General features: G+C 36.7%; 1 protein-coding gene across 1 annotated transcript in view; it reads right to left on the reverse strand.

Moving 5' to 3' along the window:
* LOC115221750 overlaps positions 1-16,931 on the reverse strand; it is a 24,483-nt gene extending 7,552 nt beyond the window's left edge. Inside the window, exon 1 of the mRNA XM_029791965.2 lies at positions 16,767-16,931. Within this exon, the coding sequence (XP_029647825.1) occupies positions 16,767-16,786 (20 nt within the window). The 5' untranslated portion in view covers positions 16,787-16,931. The remainder of the gene's footprint in view (positions 1-16,766) is intronic.
* Positions 16,932-17,342: the final 411 nt, after the last annotated feature.

The following is a 17,342-nucleotide window of genomic DNA, read 5'->3' on the forward strand; positions in this document are numbered from 1 at the left end:
AAAGACTATAGTTTTAGTAAGAAAGAAGACAGTTCTCTGATACTACCAAGAAAATATATACTGCTTAATATACAGAATAAGACTAGGGTGGAAAAAGTTCAGGAAGCTATTTCCTCTGTTCACAAAACAGATTCATTTTATGAGTGAAGGGTATATGTTTGTGTATTAACTGCAATGCTGCATGATAGTAACATGAGTGTAGTGAATGTAGAGGTGTGAAAGTGGGACAGAAATAAAGCAAACATACTCCATTTGATATGTAATGTTGGTGTGCACAAGTGATGAGGCACAGATGAAAAACTGAAGAGACACTTGGCATAAGAGGAATCAGATGTAGTGTGGGAAAGAGGTGATTGTGTTGTACAGACATATAATTCAAATGGAAGACAGCTGGGCAAAAAATACCCAGGAGCTCTATGTGAGATCATGGAAGACAAGGGTAAAAGTAGTAAAGCTAATCTCAAGAGATAACAAAGGAATGCAACAGGTGGTAACATGCAGTGTTGGAGAAGACCCATCCAATCCATACAAGCATGAGTAAATGAATTCAAGGTGACGCTATATGTAATATAAATTTCTTTGTCTTTTCCTCTCTTCATTGACTTCACACATTTTCTCTCTTTTTTCTCATTTAGTTTAAATTTTTCCTCTTTGTTAAAACATTTCACCCTCTGATATAATTTTCTAACACACAGGTACACATTTCTATCAGATGCTTACAGCCTCCATATTGCTTTTGTCATCTCATTTACTTCACCAATATCTATTCTCCATCTTATTTGCACCCACTCTCACATCCTCACTTTCTCACTATCCATTTAACAAATACACACACGCACATAAACAAACACCCAACACCCTCATAAATCTATACTCTATACTTCCACACACTAACATATACCACATTTAAACACACACACACCTCTCCTCTCATACACCTGCTTCCAGAAATGGATACACAAATAACTTGTGTATATACACCTGCCTCTTCTCTTCTTAACTCTCTACCATAGAATAGTATTCCCAAGTTTCTAACCTTTTGTCTGTTTTTTTCTTCACTGTTTTGGTTTCTCATCTCCTCTATGCTTCTATCTTTCTTCTGATCAAGGACTAATGTCTGAAATGTTAAGACTCTTATTTTTTCACCATTAAAGTATTAAGCTAATTAATACCTTGTCAAATCTTATATTTCAAGACAAAGAAAATGAAAAAGCCCCCCCAGTTGAGTAAGTGTGTTGTAGAGAGAGAGGTAGTTTATGCCAGATGCTGAAGTACAATAGATGAACAGGTATTTTGCTGTAGAGGGGATACATGGAAATATTACATGATATAAGGGTGACTGAGAGAAGCTGGAAAAAGAGATAAAGATGGTGGTGATAAGGTTAGGGTGTACTCTCAAAGCACAAGATGAATGTAAGAGAGAACAGGGACAAAGGATCAGGAAGAGCAAATAGTTGAGTTTGTAAGAGTGTGATAAGGTGAGTGACAGATGGGTAGAGATGGAGTTAAATGTGAATGCAGTGAATAGTGAACATGGTTGAAGGCCTGGCTGATGGTGAATATCAGCTTGGGGGTGAAGGTGAAGGAAATAGGAAAAGGTCAGGAATGATGGGGTGATAAGTGATATGGAAGACAGTAGTATAATAAAACCATAGATAAATGAGAAATAGGAAGATGATGTGAAAACAAAAGGTGGGTGGGAGATACATAGTAAGATATGGATGCCAGAAGTATGTAAAGGTGGATATAGCAACAAAGAATGGTGGATGTCAGAGGCAGATATATGAAAGTGTTGAGAATGATAGCAGATATGAAAAGGTGTTAATGATTCTGACAAATATACTGAACCTGATCAACATCCATCTGACATTCTTCTTGTTCAGGAACTATGTTGTCATGCCAAAGCTTCTATATACATTCCACAAAGACCCTTGCTACTGCTATGCATCACTCTTCACAGGTCTCAGTGCCTGTATCCAATGGACCACTGAGGAGGTATACAATATCTGGTTTGATGACACTGGATTGCAACAGGCCACCTTACCTGTCAGATATGGCAGCCTTGGCCTTCGGTCTCACTGTTCCTGCAGGCATTTCTCTCATCAGTGACTGCTTGCTATGTCCTCATCCACACAATTACTGTAATCGGAGAGCACAAGGTGGCCTACAAGACATAGAGCCAGCTCAGTCTCCTCCGCACTGTCCGTTTTCACTCAGCCTCCCGGTCCCACAACAGTGCAAGCTCAATACAATGCTATCACTTTTGACTAGCATTCAGCTGGATAGCAACTGTTTGCACATCAGTGTTTCTTAATGCTTGACCTCAAAATCTGTAAGCCTCTGCTGTGGATCAATTGTAGACTTTTTCAGTCTCCACCCATTTTCATGCCATTATAGTGCTGGTCACCTTCCATATCATGCTACTCTCAAGGAGATCATAAAGCATGGGTTAGACACTACAAGCTTCTGACAGATTTGTGATCAAGTCTGTGCCAATGGAGACCTCCAGCATTCATCCCTGCTATCAAGATTGAAATAGCTATCCACAAGTGCAAGGTCCCTAAGTCTGAGTGGCTGTTCCAGCGTGTCTCCCTTGCCATCCTCCAGGGCAATACCTTTTCCATATTATCCACTGGCACCATGAGGTGGACTGACCACTCCTTTTAGCTATATCTGCTGTATTCTTTTAAAAAAGCCTTTTTTTTTGTCATATTATGGTGGGATATGACAGTCATAAAATGTAGCTCAAAGGAAAAGTGTGTTCAGTGGAAAATAAAGTGGGAAAGATATTATTGAGACTGAAGGATGACAAAAGGAGAAGTGGTAGCACAAAAGTGTATGAAATATGTGCAGTTCTCTTATAATTACAGTAGCTGAATGAATAGTGACATAGTTAGCAGGGACATATGCGGTGGAGTTTGGGGGCATTATAGATACATATATCAGTGTATTGACCAGACTATCAGATGTTTTCATACACCACTAGTTATAATACACTTGTGTTGTTGAAGCTTTCTAATAATGCCAGTAGTAGGACAGGTGGGCAAGTAACATTTCTCCTGAACAGAACACCAGTCCATCACAGAGTTACCCATTTACAGTTGAGTGGACATACACACACAGTCATTCAGAAAGTTTTGTGTTATTTTTGAAAAATGAAAATAAAATAAATCTACTTGTATTACAATAATTTTTATTCATCAAATACCCTCCATTATTGTTAATGATTTTAGTCCATGTATTTGGTTGCTTCAAAATTCCATCCACATAGAACTGGGCTACTTTGGAGGAAAAGAAGTTATCCAAATTAATACATGATTTTTCATTCAAGGAATTTTGCAGGGGCTTAAACAAATGAAATCAGATGGAGCAATGTCAGAGATGTATAATGGTGGAGAAGCTGAGATAATTAGGTAGCACAGAAGAATAACCAATGCAAAATGTGAGAGGAGAGGGACTGTATTAAGAATAAAGGATGGATATCAAGTAAAATTGTTCGAGGTAGTGAGAAAGATAACTGGTATCAGAGAAAAAGATGATAAAATATGCAGTTCTGCTCAAATATAATTACAGCAGCATTTAAGCAGAAATAATTGGTGTTGGGGATGGTTTGAGGAAGATATTGGATAAGGAGCCCAGTTGTTTGTGGACGTTATGTATATGTGTGTGTGTGTGTAAATACATACATATATATATGTTTATTGTGTGCGTGTGTAAATACAAATATATACATGTGTGTTTGTGTAAATGTATATATATATGTATAAATGTGTGTGTGTGTAAATACATATATGTGTATAAATACATATGTGTGTGTGTGTTTTTTATTGTCTCGATTGCTGTTATTTGCCTGCAGTGCGGTTGTGCGGAGTTCTGTTCTGTTTGCGGCACGACGTGTTCAGTGTTGGTTTTTAGTTAGTCGAGGCTGTAGCAACTCACTGCATAAAACATGCATTGAAGTTTAGTTTTTCTTACAATTTAGCAATCTTTGTTTGTATTGAAGATTGCTGTATTTTTAGTTGATTAAAACCTTTTAAACTTAGATATTCCAGTTTGGGTTTATAACAATTTAATCAACTAAAAATAGCTAGAGAAAGAGATTGGACAGCAAATTTATCAAACCAAATTTGTTCACCGCTGATCCAAGTTCGAGTCAAGCTTCAAAAGAATGGAAATATTGGTTCAGAACTTTTATAAATTTTTTAGAATCACTTCCCGCTGAACTGCCTATCACTGATGAAAGCAAGCTTAGGAGTTTAATAGTTCACATAGATAAAGACGTTTACGAACTCATAAGTGAATGTGAGAATTACGCAGAAGCAATTCAAACTCTGGAGAGACTGTACATGAAACCTTTGAACATTATTTTTGTGAGACAGCTTTTGATAACATGCAAACAAGAACCAAGTCAATCAGTTGACGATTATTTACAGAAATTGAAATGACTAGCTAAAGATTGCGGGTACAGAGCAGTCACTGAGACTCACAAAAATGAAGTTGTTTGTGACACATTTATCTCGGGATTAATGTCATCTTCAACTCGCCTTAGACTTTTAGAAAATGTTCAAGATGTAGCGATAACTTTAGAAGCGATATTTAACCAAGCTTGCATGCTGGAAGTTGCTCAAAGGAATTCTGAAGTGTATAACAGCAGTCAGACTGCTATAAACAGGCAGGGAACTGTTTATCAATGTTTATTCCACGTGAAGAAGACAAAATCTCAATTCCTGATGGAAACATAGCTTGTGCAGCAACAAAACGAACCCAAAAATCCTACACCTTTTGCAGATCTAATGATTTTCATCTGAGATTTAAGTGTCCCACTAGGCAGAGCAAGTGTTACAAATATGGATATTTTGGTCATTTTGCTAAAGAATGCTGGTCAAGTATCCGCAAAAATTTTGATAAGACATCAGCAGCTCTTGATGATGGCAACTTTGCCACGGTTTGATGTCAAGGAGGAGCTGCTACTAAAGTTAATTATACAATAACAGTTGATAGCGTGAAAGCATTTGCTTTGATTGATACCAGCTCTATTATGAATCATATTAGCAAAGACTTTGCAAAGTAAAAACAAATTGGTAGTGAAGTTCGAGAGAAATGAAATTAACATGGCTGTCAATGGAAATCGTTTCTAAAGGGATGGTTATTGTATGGGATCAACTGAACTTCAAGGAAGAATTTACAAGCAAGTAAAGCTGGTGGTACTTGATAATTTGTTTGTAGATAGAAGGGGCAATTGAACACAGTGTTTGTCCCTGGCAAGCCTAGGTACTGGTAATATCAGGAGAAAATCATCGTGAAAAACTGTGTATTGATTATAGTGAGACTATAAATAAGTTTACGCAATTAGATGGATATCCATTGCCAAATATGCATGACATGGTCACAAAAATAACTCAATTTAATCATTTTAGCACACTGGAACTCAAAAGTGCATATCATCAAGTTGAGATTCCAGTTGAAAATCGATCCTACATGGCTATCGAAGCACAGGGAAAATTATATCAAAGCAAACGTATTGCTGTTGGACTTACAAATGCAATGCCCTGTTTCCAGAGAGTGATCGATAATATAATCGAAAGCCATAATTGTAGAGCTACTTTTGCATATATCGACAACATAACTGTGTGTGGTAAATCAAAGGAAGAACATGATCAAAACTTGAAACATTTTCTTCAAGTTGTAAAAGACTGAAATTTAACTTTTAATGATGCCAAATGCATTTACAGCACTACACTGATTTGATTGCTTGGCTATGAAATTCAAAATGGTAACTTGAAACCTGACTGGGTAAAACCCTTACTAGAACTACCTATTCCTAGTACCCACAAAGCATTGAGTTGAATTGTTGGTCTATTTGCGTATCATTCCAAATGGAATTCCATATTACTCCATTATACCTTTCACATTGAGCATTTTCACGAGGATTGTACACAGTAGAATGAGTAATCACTGCATAAAACTGTAATTGCGTTGAAGTTTGGTTTTGCTTACAATTTAGCAATCTGTTTGTATTGCAGATTGCTATATTTTTAGTTGATTAAAACCTTTTAAACTTAGATATCCCAGTTTGGGTTTATAACAGAGTAAATACATATATGCAGGAGTGTAAATATATATATATATACACACACACACACACATTTCCAGAAACTGTTTCACCAAGATGAGCAGGTCTTCTCAGGTACCATTTATCCCAGTCCTTTGTCATCTCCTCCATGAAGTTCAAGGTCCTGAGATCAGCCTTCAATACTTTGTCCCATATCTTGCTGGGTTTCCACAACCTCTATCCTCATTGATTGGCACTTCTTTATACAGCTGTCTTCATCCATATGCATCACATGTCCATACCAGTACAGTCATCTTTCTTGCTCACTACATCTGAGTCCTTTTTAGCCCAATTTTTCTTTCAATACATTTACTGTTAGTCTTCCATGTACTTATATTGCACATCTATCAGAGCACCCTAGCTTCATTTCTTTCTGGCCCTTGCAACTCTTCTGCATTCAAAGCCCATGTCTTAATGCAATGCAGCATCAAAGTTCTAACACCAGTGTCTTAAAAACCTATCCTTCACTCTAAGCACAAAGTCCTGCAGTGGTAGCAGCTCACTGAACATTTTCTAACCTAAACTTATTCTGGTTGCTATATTTTCAGCACAACCACCTTTTCTGCTAATTATGTTTCCTAGGTAAGAAAACTTATCAATTACTTCTAGGGAAGTATCTGGGAATTTCAGAAAATTTATTTCTGATGTGCTTTAAGTATGTATTCATCAGTGCATCTGTCATGTGCAGAGTTTACTTACTTTGTTAGTCTGCTTGTGATCCCACTACACCTCAAATGTCCGTAACTCACATAGCTTATACCTATTCCTTCTCTGTATATTAAGACCATTTCTCTGAAAATAATAGGGTTGTCTTTTTAGCAACTTAGTAAAACCTTCATCTTTGCTAAGTTTATCTTGAAGCCTCCAAATTCCAGGTTTAGCTTCCATACCTGAAACATCATCTCCACTTTAAAGTCAGCTACAAGAACTAGATCATCAGCATATAAGAATTTCCATGGACAATCAGTCTTAAACTCCACTCTGATGGCCTGTAAGACTATGAATAGGAGAGGACTGAGGACTGAGCCTTGATGGACACCTACCTTCACACAAAACACATCACTAAAATCGTTATTGACTCTCACTTTACTAATTGCATCAGTGTACATAGCTTCTACAACCCTCACAAACCATTCATATACATCTAGTTTCCTCAGCAACAACCAAACTACTGAACTTGGTATTCTATCAAATGTCTTCTCCAAGTAAACAAGTGCTAGAAAGATTGCATTCATGGTATCTCTTCCAGGCACAAGGCCAAACTGCATCTTATCTAGGTGTACGCCAGCTTCATTTCTTTCTAATCCTTGCAAATCTTCTGTGTTCAAGACCATGTCTTGTTACTTAGTAGCATCACAGTTCTAACACAAGTGCCATACAATCTACCCTTCACTCTGAGGGACCTTTGTTGCCATCTGTGGTGGTAGCTTCCTGGACTTTTCCCAACCTGTTCTTATCCTGGCTACTATACTTTCAGTGCAACTACTTGCCCTGCTAATTATGTCTCTAGGTAATAAACGCTATTGAGTACTTCTAGTAAGCCATCTGGACATTTAAGAATTTGTTTCTGATGTGCTCACAATATGTACTGCACCAGTGCATCTGTCATATAAAGCTTACTCCTATTAATCTGTCTGTGATTCTGCATGCCTTGTGTCTGTAAGTTATATTGGGCACAGCATATAAAGTTTATACCTACACCTACACCTCTGCATATCAAGCAAGGCTATTTCCCTGATTATATATCAATGTTCTGTCTTCTTTCCAACTTACTAAAACTTTAGTCTTTGTTTACAGAGGCCTCTTGATTCTAGGTTTAGCTTACATGCTTGGAATTTCTCCTCTAATTCCATTACAGTTTCAGCTACGAGAACTAAATAATCAATGTATATAAATTTGCATGGGCAACCAATTTTAGGGTTAGGGTTAACCAATTTTAGCCACCTCTGTGATGGCCTGTGATGAATAGAAAATGACTGAGGACTGAACCTTGATGGATTCATAATATTTAATTTTCAAAGATATTTTCTATTTTCATTGTATACAAATCATTTGGTAGTATTAGTGGTTGAAATGTTTTCTTTTAATGGTGATCTATCAGTTAGCAACAACTTTTGTGGTATGTTAAATTTTGTTGACTCATAGCAAAAGCACACTGAAAAGTGTTAGTAAAAGAATGAGGGTGATGTGTGTATGTATGTGTGTGTGTGTGAATATGTGTATGTATGTTTGTGTTTTTCTCTCTGTATGTGACAACAGGTGTTGGTTTATTTACACCTCTGCAACTTAGCAATTCAGCAAAAAGCCTGAAAGAATAAGTCCCAGGCTTAAAAGTAGTATTGGGTTTGAATCCATTGACTGCACCTTGGACAAGTGTCTTCTACTATAGCTCCAGGTTGACCAAAGCCTTGTGAGAGAATTTGGCAGATGGAAACTGAAAGAACCCCATTATATGTGTTTGTGTTTTATAAATGTGTGTGGGGGGTCGCCTTGACAGTTGTAATTCAGCATTGTCATCATAAAAGTGGTATCCTTCATTTCCAACCTTCTATGAAAACATATCCAGCTAGGGGGAAATATTACCTTGCTTGAAAACTTGGAGACAGGAAAGTCATCTGGCCATCAAAAATCTGCCTCAATGAATTCTGCCCAACTCATGAGAACATGGAAAACTGGATGTTAAAACAATGATAATCATATATATGGAGTGGCTGTGTGGTACATAGCTTGCTTACCAACTACATGGTTCCTTGTTCATTCCCACAGCGTGGAACCATGGGCAAGTGTCTTCTACTATAGCCTCGGGCCAATCAAAGCCTTGTGAGTAGATTTGGTAGATGGAAACTGAAAGAAGCCCATCGTATATATGTATATATATATATATGTGTGTGTGTGTGTATGTTTGTGTGTCTGTGTTTGTCCCCCCAACATTGCTTGACAACCAATGGTGGAGTGTTTACATCCCTGTAACTTAGTGGTTTGGCAAAAGAGACCGATAGAATAAGTACAAGGCTTCCAAAAAATAAGTCCTGGGGTCGATTTGCTCGACTAAAGATGGTGCTCCAGCATGGCCGCAGTCAAATGACTGAAACAAGTAAGAGTAAAGAGTAATATATATATAATATACACACACACATATGCATATATATAAGTATACATACACACACATAGACAGATGTACATATACACACACGCACACATACATACATATATATCTATAGAGATATATACATATGTACATACATACACATATTTGGTTTACATCCATTTTTCCAATCTAGTATAGGTGACATGAATATATTAAGGTATTGTATTGTTTTACAACCAGATACCTTCCAGTCATTAACTCTTACCTATTTTTCAAATGAGGGATCTGTAGCTTGTACCTTTCATAGAGTGCAAATGTAAACACACACATACATACAAGCAGCAGACTTCTTTCATTTTCTGTTGACCAGTCTCACTCACATGCTCTAGGGCCGTAGCAGAATGTGCAGTGCAGTAGAATTTTACCTGAAACCACATGGTTAGTAAGCAAACCTCTCAGACATACACCCATGCCTGCACCTGTGTGCAGTTGTATATCTTTGTCATGCATTAATTGTAAAAAAATACTTCAACATCATGTAAGCAGTGGTGTTTTGTTTGCAGTCTTCTGTGAAAACCAGTCTGGACTAGGTAAATTACTACCTTGCTTAGAAACAGATAAGGAATGGCAAAGGAAGGGCATTCAACCATAGAAAATCTGTCTCGATGATTATTATCTGAGCCATCCAGATGTTAAAATAATGATGATTTCTATCCTGGCATATATTGGATAAGTCATTATGATCCAAGTCCTTCCTTACTGTGATCAGCTGTTCTTATAGATAGGTGCAGATACATATCATTTCAGGTAGGTTTCTATAGCAGTATACTATAAGCACTGGGTGCATTTTACTGTGGTATCAGCACTAGCAACACAGGACTAAAGGGATCTTATAATTGTTTCATATAGATCAATAAACTAAGACCCAATAAATGTTTTTTTTTACGACGCAATTCCAATTTCATTTTAAATGGAAATTTTCTGACATCATGTTACAGTCACTGTATCAATGGACATACATGCACACTGTTGTATTCACTTTTGAAGACTGTAATAGTGGTTTCTAAAATATACAAGACCAAAGGTTCTTGTAAAAGTTGGAGCAAACCAACCCAACACTTGATGGGTGATAAGCAAAATTGGTACTTGCAGGATTTCAATTAGGTGCAGGCATGGCTGTGTGTAGGAAGCTTGCTTCCCAACCACATAGTTCTGGGTTCAGCCCCACAATCTTCTACTATAACCTTGGGCTGATCAAATCCTTGTAAGTGGATTTGGTAGACAGAAATAGGTAAAAGCCCAGTTAGTCAGTCTGCTTACCTGCTTGTCTGTATATATATATATGCACACACACACACATATATATATGTGTGTTGGTTTCTATAAGAGTGACCGATAGAAAAATACATACTGGGGTTGATCTGTTCAACTAAAAACTCTTCAAAGTGGTGCTCCAGCATGCCCACAGTCTAATGACTGAAACAAGTAATAACAAGATAAAGGAAATTAACACTATTCCACAAGAAATTTAATATAGTGCTTTACCAATTCTGCCAATCCACCAGCCTTATTTGTGTAATACTATAAGCACAAGACTTGAAAATTTGTAGAAGAGGGCTAGTTGATTACATTGACTCCTGCCCCAGAACTCAACTGATACTTAAAAAGGATGAAAGGCAAAGTTGGCCTTGGCAGAACACAAAGACAGAGGAAATGCTGCAAAGAATTTTGCCTGGTGTGCTAATGATTCTGCTAACTCACCACCTTGAATATGATAATTCTTTTGAATTTTGGCATAAAGCCAACAATTTTGATTGGAAGGAAAGTTGATTTACATCAACTTCAGTACTTGACTGGTACTTATTTTATTGACCCTGAAAGGGTGAAAAGCAGAGTTGACCTCAGCAAGATTTGAATTTAGAATATGAAGAACTAGATCAAATGCCACTGAGCATTTTTTACAAAATGTTAATGATTAATAATAATAATTCTAATTTTACGTGCTGATGCCATGTAAAATGCACTTGTGCTGGCACCAGGTGAAATGCATTTGTGTGTAAACATGTGTACCAGTGGCACATAAAAAACACTCAGTACACTGTGTAAAATGGTTGGCATTAGGAAAGGCATCCAACCATAGAAATCATGCTAAAACAGACAACTGGAGTCGGGACAGTTCCCCGGTTGGCCAATTCCTGTCAAACCGTCCAACCCATGCCAACATGGAAAACAGATGTTAAGCAATGATGATGATGATGATGAAATCTTTCTAATTTTAGTACAAGGCCAGCAATTTTTTGGGGAGGGGACAAGTTGATTATACTGACCCAGCATGGAAAACAGATGTATGATGAAGATGAACCCCAAAAGAATGAAAGGCAAACTTGACCATAGCAGAATTTGAACTCAGAAAGCAAAGAGCTAAAAGAAATGCTGCTAAGCATTTTGATTGATATGCTAACATTTCTGCCAGCTAGGCTAGCAATTTTAAGGGGAGAGAGTAAGTTGGTACAATCAATCCCAGTGCTTGACTGGTACCTTACTTTCAAACATGATAGAAGGATAAAACTGATCTCAGAAAATAAAAGGCCAGAAGACAACCACAAAGCATTTCATCCAGTGCACTACTGGTTCTGCCAGCCATTATTAGGTATCAGCCTTTCAAGGTCAAGCCAGGAAAATCCTGCTACTGGAACTACATAATAATACTACCTGTTTCATGGTCAAGTGGCTGGCAATTAAACTGGCTCCCTCCACTTGACTTGCAAGGTGAAGAGGGTGTTGTGGACACACAGCAGGACTAAAAAAAAAGACCTGTCAAAGGACAGACAAGCCCACCATGCCGACGTCCATCCACATGAGTGGTATCCCATAAAACATCTTACATATGGGCTGGCCAACTGTGCAGTTGGTCCAAAACTGGAGTCAACATCCATGAATGAGGTGGTGTAGATTAAAAAAAAAGTGCATCTATGACCTAGTAAATGACACTATATCAATGGATTGAAAGGAACAATGGATTTATTTGTTCCTTAATTTCGAAACTCTGAAATATATACACCAACCACAGAACTTCCATCTGATCTGTCATCAGTATTTTCTTTTTCATAGTTATATATATGCGCATGTGTGTGTGTACATATTTATCATCATCATCATCGTTTTACTGGTGTAGGTTGAACAATTTGCCATTGTCAGACTTAGGGGTACAGGTCATTTAGACAGGTTAAAGGACTGCATCTTATGTATTTCATTTTTGATTTGGTTTCTGTGGGAAGTTGCCCTTATTAACACCAACCACTTTACAGAATGTAATGGGTGTATCTTTTATGACACCAGTATTATAGAGAACAAGAAATGTCCTCAACTACAGGGACCTCAAACCCTCATGTCCCTGCTTGCTTGCCAACTTCTTTACAGAGTGAGAAACACAAGTAATTGGGGTATGAAAGATAAAGGTATGAATGATGGTGATAAATGAAAAGAGGGACGTGAGATAAGGGGATAAGTGATAGGGGTAGTCAGTTTTGTGAGATACTCAATGCAACATGACCAAGGGCATGGAAGTGATGACAACACAGAAATCCAAAAGATAGTGTAACATGGACCCAGGATGTGTGGATGTAAAGGACAAAGAGTATGATAGCAGACAGAATGAAAGGGAGTGACAGCAAACAGTGCAGAAGGAAAAGGAGAAGATAAAATATCTTAGGCACAATTGGTCTAATGCCTCTCCTATACATTGACTTTCAGATGGGCCACAGTGGTCAATTGATAAGGGTGGTGGTAGGCTAATAGAAAATAGAGGAGTGGCAGAGGAAAGGGTGACAGAAAAAGTGAGTGATAGGGAAATGAGAGAGTTTCAAAGTGTTGGGGGAGACAACAAGAGTAGACTTGGTGGTATATACACATACACTATAAAAGCATATGTATCACATATATATATATAAATACATCCACACTCTCCCAAACATATGCCAGCATGTACATGTGTATTACATTACCTTAGTCTAAATCACTACCTCTATTTTTGTAACTTTCAATCTACTATACTTGCACAGATGGCCTCTTGTCATAACCTTTGTAAGATGCAACAACTTGAGATCAGCCTTCACCATTTCATCACAAGACTTTCTTGGTCTTATTTCACAGGTTCCATTCACTTGGAGTGCTTTTTCATTCTGGTACCATTCTCAATATACATCTTATGTCCATGTCACTTTCACACTACATCTAATTTCTTTTATCATCACCAGTTTTTCTCACAGCTCTAATGCACAATGCACACAAACATTACACATCCAACATTTGAGAATACATATTTTCCATGAGCGCTTAGTGCTTACTGTGTGTATGCATGTATATATATATATATATATATATATATATATATATATATATATCATCCTTGACATTGTTGTATGTTTGCATGGGTCCAACAGAATTCATTGAGGAAGATTTTTTCTATGGCCAGATACCCTGCTGTCACCAAAAGTCACCTGTTTCCAAGTAAGGTAATATTTCTCCATGAACAGACATGCTTTTCACAGATTAGAAATGAACAATATTTGTTTAAAACTGTAATGTATATTAAAACAAGGGGACATACATATCTAAGTCCTGTCACATATTCACATGATCATTTTGAGGATACTTTTTCAATACTTGTTATAAAATAAATATAATTTTTACATTCTAATGTTATTTTTCTTTCTTTGCAGATTTCTTGATACCGTAGCAATTAAAATTCACCTTTTTTAAATGATTTTAGGTCAGACCTATATCAGACACGATGCTATATGAATTCATAAGGGGCTCTCTAACTGTGGTAATGGTAAGAAATAGTTGTTCTATCTATGAAAATGAAGCTTTTAAGTGTCCAAGCATGCCATTAATGGGTTGACTAGTTTTACTTGGGAAATATTTCTCTTGCAGATTCTTCTTGATCTGGACAACCAAGTTCTATCAATATTGAGCTTCTGAAAACCAAAGTTCAGGAAAATCCAAAACACACTTTGATCATAAAACACCTTCATGAATTGGGAAAAACGTTTAAACTTTGTCAGTCCCTCGTCATCTGACTGCTTCTCAGCTTAATCAAAGGACAACTCTCTGCTCATTATTGAGTAGATTTGCTACCAAACCTGTCCTGGGTAGAAACATTATAAATGATGAAAAGTGGGTTCTTTATAATCATTTTCAATGAAAACGACAATGGTTAGCATCCAGTGAAAAAGGAGATTAGATTCTCAAACCAGGACTACACAAGAAAAAAAATTATACTGTGTTTGTTGGTATATGAAGGGTGTAATTTATTGTAAAGTGTTAAACCAAAATCAATCAGTTAATGCAAAGTATTGTCAGCACACAAAAATTTGGTTAGTCATAAAAGAGCATTGCTCTTACATGATAATACAAGACTACATACAGCCTAAGTCATTCAGAAAAACATTATGACAGTAAGTATAGAAGTTTTGTTTCACCTTCCTTTACTCTCCTGAACTTGCTCCATCTGAGAATCATATTTTCAGATCATTGCAACATTATTTTGAGGGAAAACAGTTTATTAATTGTGAAGAGATTATAAAGGATACTGAGTGTTTCTTTGCTTCAAAACCTGAAGAATTTTATACCCAAGAGATTTGCCAAATAGATGAGATTATCTTATCAATAATGAGGGCAAATATTATCTCCATTAAAAATATCAGTTAAGATCAAAGAAGCATTTATTTCTTTCCCATCTTGAAATAGGGAAGAATTTTTTTCCAACCTTATATATACTTATTCTATCAGTCTCTCTTGACAAACTGCTAGGTTATGGGGATCTAAACACACCAACACCAGTTGTCAAGCAGTCGTGGCAGACAAACACAGACACAAAGACAAATACTCACACACACATGTGCATATATATATATATATATATATATATATATATATATACACACACAACGGGCTTCTTTCAGTTTCCGTCTTACAAATCCACTTACAAGGCTTTGGTTGGCCTATGGCTATAGTAGAAGACACTTGCCCAAGGTACCATGCAGTGGGTCTGAACCAGGAACCATGATTGGGAAGCAAACTTCTTACCACACAACCATGCCTGTATATTGCAGGCTTCTTTCAGTTTCTGTCAACCAAATACACTCACAAGGCTCCAGTTGGTCCTGAGCTATAGAAGACACTTGTTCAGCATGACTGAATCAAAACCTCATGATTAAGAAGTAAGTTTCACCACACACCCATACTTGTGCGCATCATAAAGAAGTAGTCTAGGGTTCAGTTCCTATGCAAAGTACCTTGCTATATATAGCTATGTACACATGCATAAATACATACACTGCACACACACAGTTGCATATATACTTATATACATACATCAAAACATACGCGCATGTACCTGTATATATACGCACGCGCGCACGTACACATACACATTACAGTACATTACAACTACGCTTGAGGATACAAAGAAACTTGTCCAAGGTTTGCATTCTAGTTAAGTATAGTTTTGGCATGTTTCGTTGACAGCGGTGGTTGAATATTTTGCGAATTGATTAATGATTTACAAGAAGGAATAAGTTGCGAGGCAATATCTAAATGTATGCATAATAGATAAGCAACAAGCGCTTCCAAAGAAAATTGTTCCTACAGTAACAAGTAGCCATTAATGGAGCAATTCCATTCTATTTCTGTTGTCTAGAACTGAGCATTATACACACATCTAATAACAAATACATTTATAAACTTCATACAATAACCAGAAATCAGGGATCTAATCGTACTGAGGAGAGGGATTCATTTTGTACACTCTTGTAATTTTAGCTTGTAGTACTAGTGATACGCTGGTTTATGTAATTAGTCTGACAGATGAAGAATGATAATCGGTCCAACCAATTGATTTACAGCGCAATTTAAATGAATTATTTACGATGACAGCTGATTTTCTATGTGTGCGTGCGTTAATACAACTGAACAAATTTGGTCTGATTCTATTATCTCAATGGAGACGGACAAATTCTATCCAATGAATTAAACGCACATGTAGAAGCGTTACCACCGACAGATGTTTTGACAGTCCTCATAGATACTGGCATAAATGCTGCTTCTTTTATCCATATATATATAATGCTTGCATTTATGCATATAATATATACGAGGGATTTTCCTTTCTTTTCTAAGTAAGCATTATCTATAGTTCATTTAAAAGAACAGAACAGCAGAAATGGCATGCCTAGTGGTGTTTTCATTTATAGGGTATATTTTTATAATATCCACATAATCTATCTGAACGTTCGAGTTAAACAAAATCTTGGAATGTCGTATATAAATACACAAAGATGTCAAACATTCATTGTCTTCCCACGCAGTTTCTACCATTGCAACTAACAAGCAAAGTTGACAAAAATAAATAAAACAAATAAAAATAATTACAAATACCAAGAAACAAGTAAAAAAATCTCATTGTTTTATCTTGTAACAACCATCGTCGTACAATGCGGTACGCTATAAACTCATAAAAGGCAAACAAAACAAACGATGAGGTAGATCAATGAAATTTCTCACCTACGACAGCTTGTTGTCATGTTAGAAGGTAGATAAGATAAGAAATTGTGCTGAAAAGATCACAGAACTCCGGCAAGTCAAAAATATAAGAGATCAGAGGCAAATTACGGATTTTACTGTCGCTGCTGGTGTTTGTACTGGAGAGTAATGAGAAGGGGAGGTCACTCGCCTATTTCATTTTTTTTTTTTTTTCAGTGTGCTTATGTGTAAGTGACAGGGGGGAATAGTTTTATCTATAAATCTACCCATGCCAAACAACAACCCCCTCCTCTCTCTCCCTCCTCCTCTCATAAACGTATACCTGTTGCCTCATTTTAGACAGACAACCCACGCGTTGGAAATTGTAAAGCATGACTACTAATTCCAGGATACAGTCTATAATTTCACTCTTGCGGGAACTCAGATAAATTTTTTAAAATCAAGGCGGAATTCTGGTTTAAACACACCATATAACCCCTGATAACTTTTTCATTTTTAAAAATTTTCAGAAACCTTTTTGCAAATTTGTGTTCTACACACAATTAAGTGAAAAAATTAATTTTAACACCTCTACTCTTTAAATCTTTTGCGAATTTT

Source organism: Octopus sinensis, linkage group LG18, assembly GCF_006345805.1.
Source record: "Octopus sinensis linkage group LG18, ASM634580v1, whole genome shotgun sequence".
Lineage (NCBI taxonomy): Eukaryota > Metazoa > Mollusca > Cephalopoda > Octopoda > Octopodidae > Octopus > Octopus sinensis.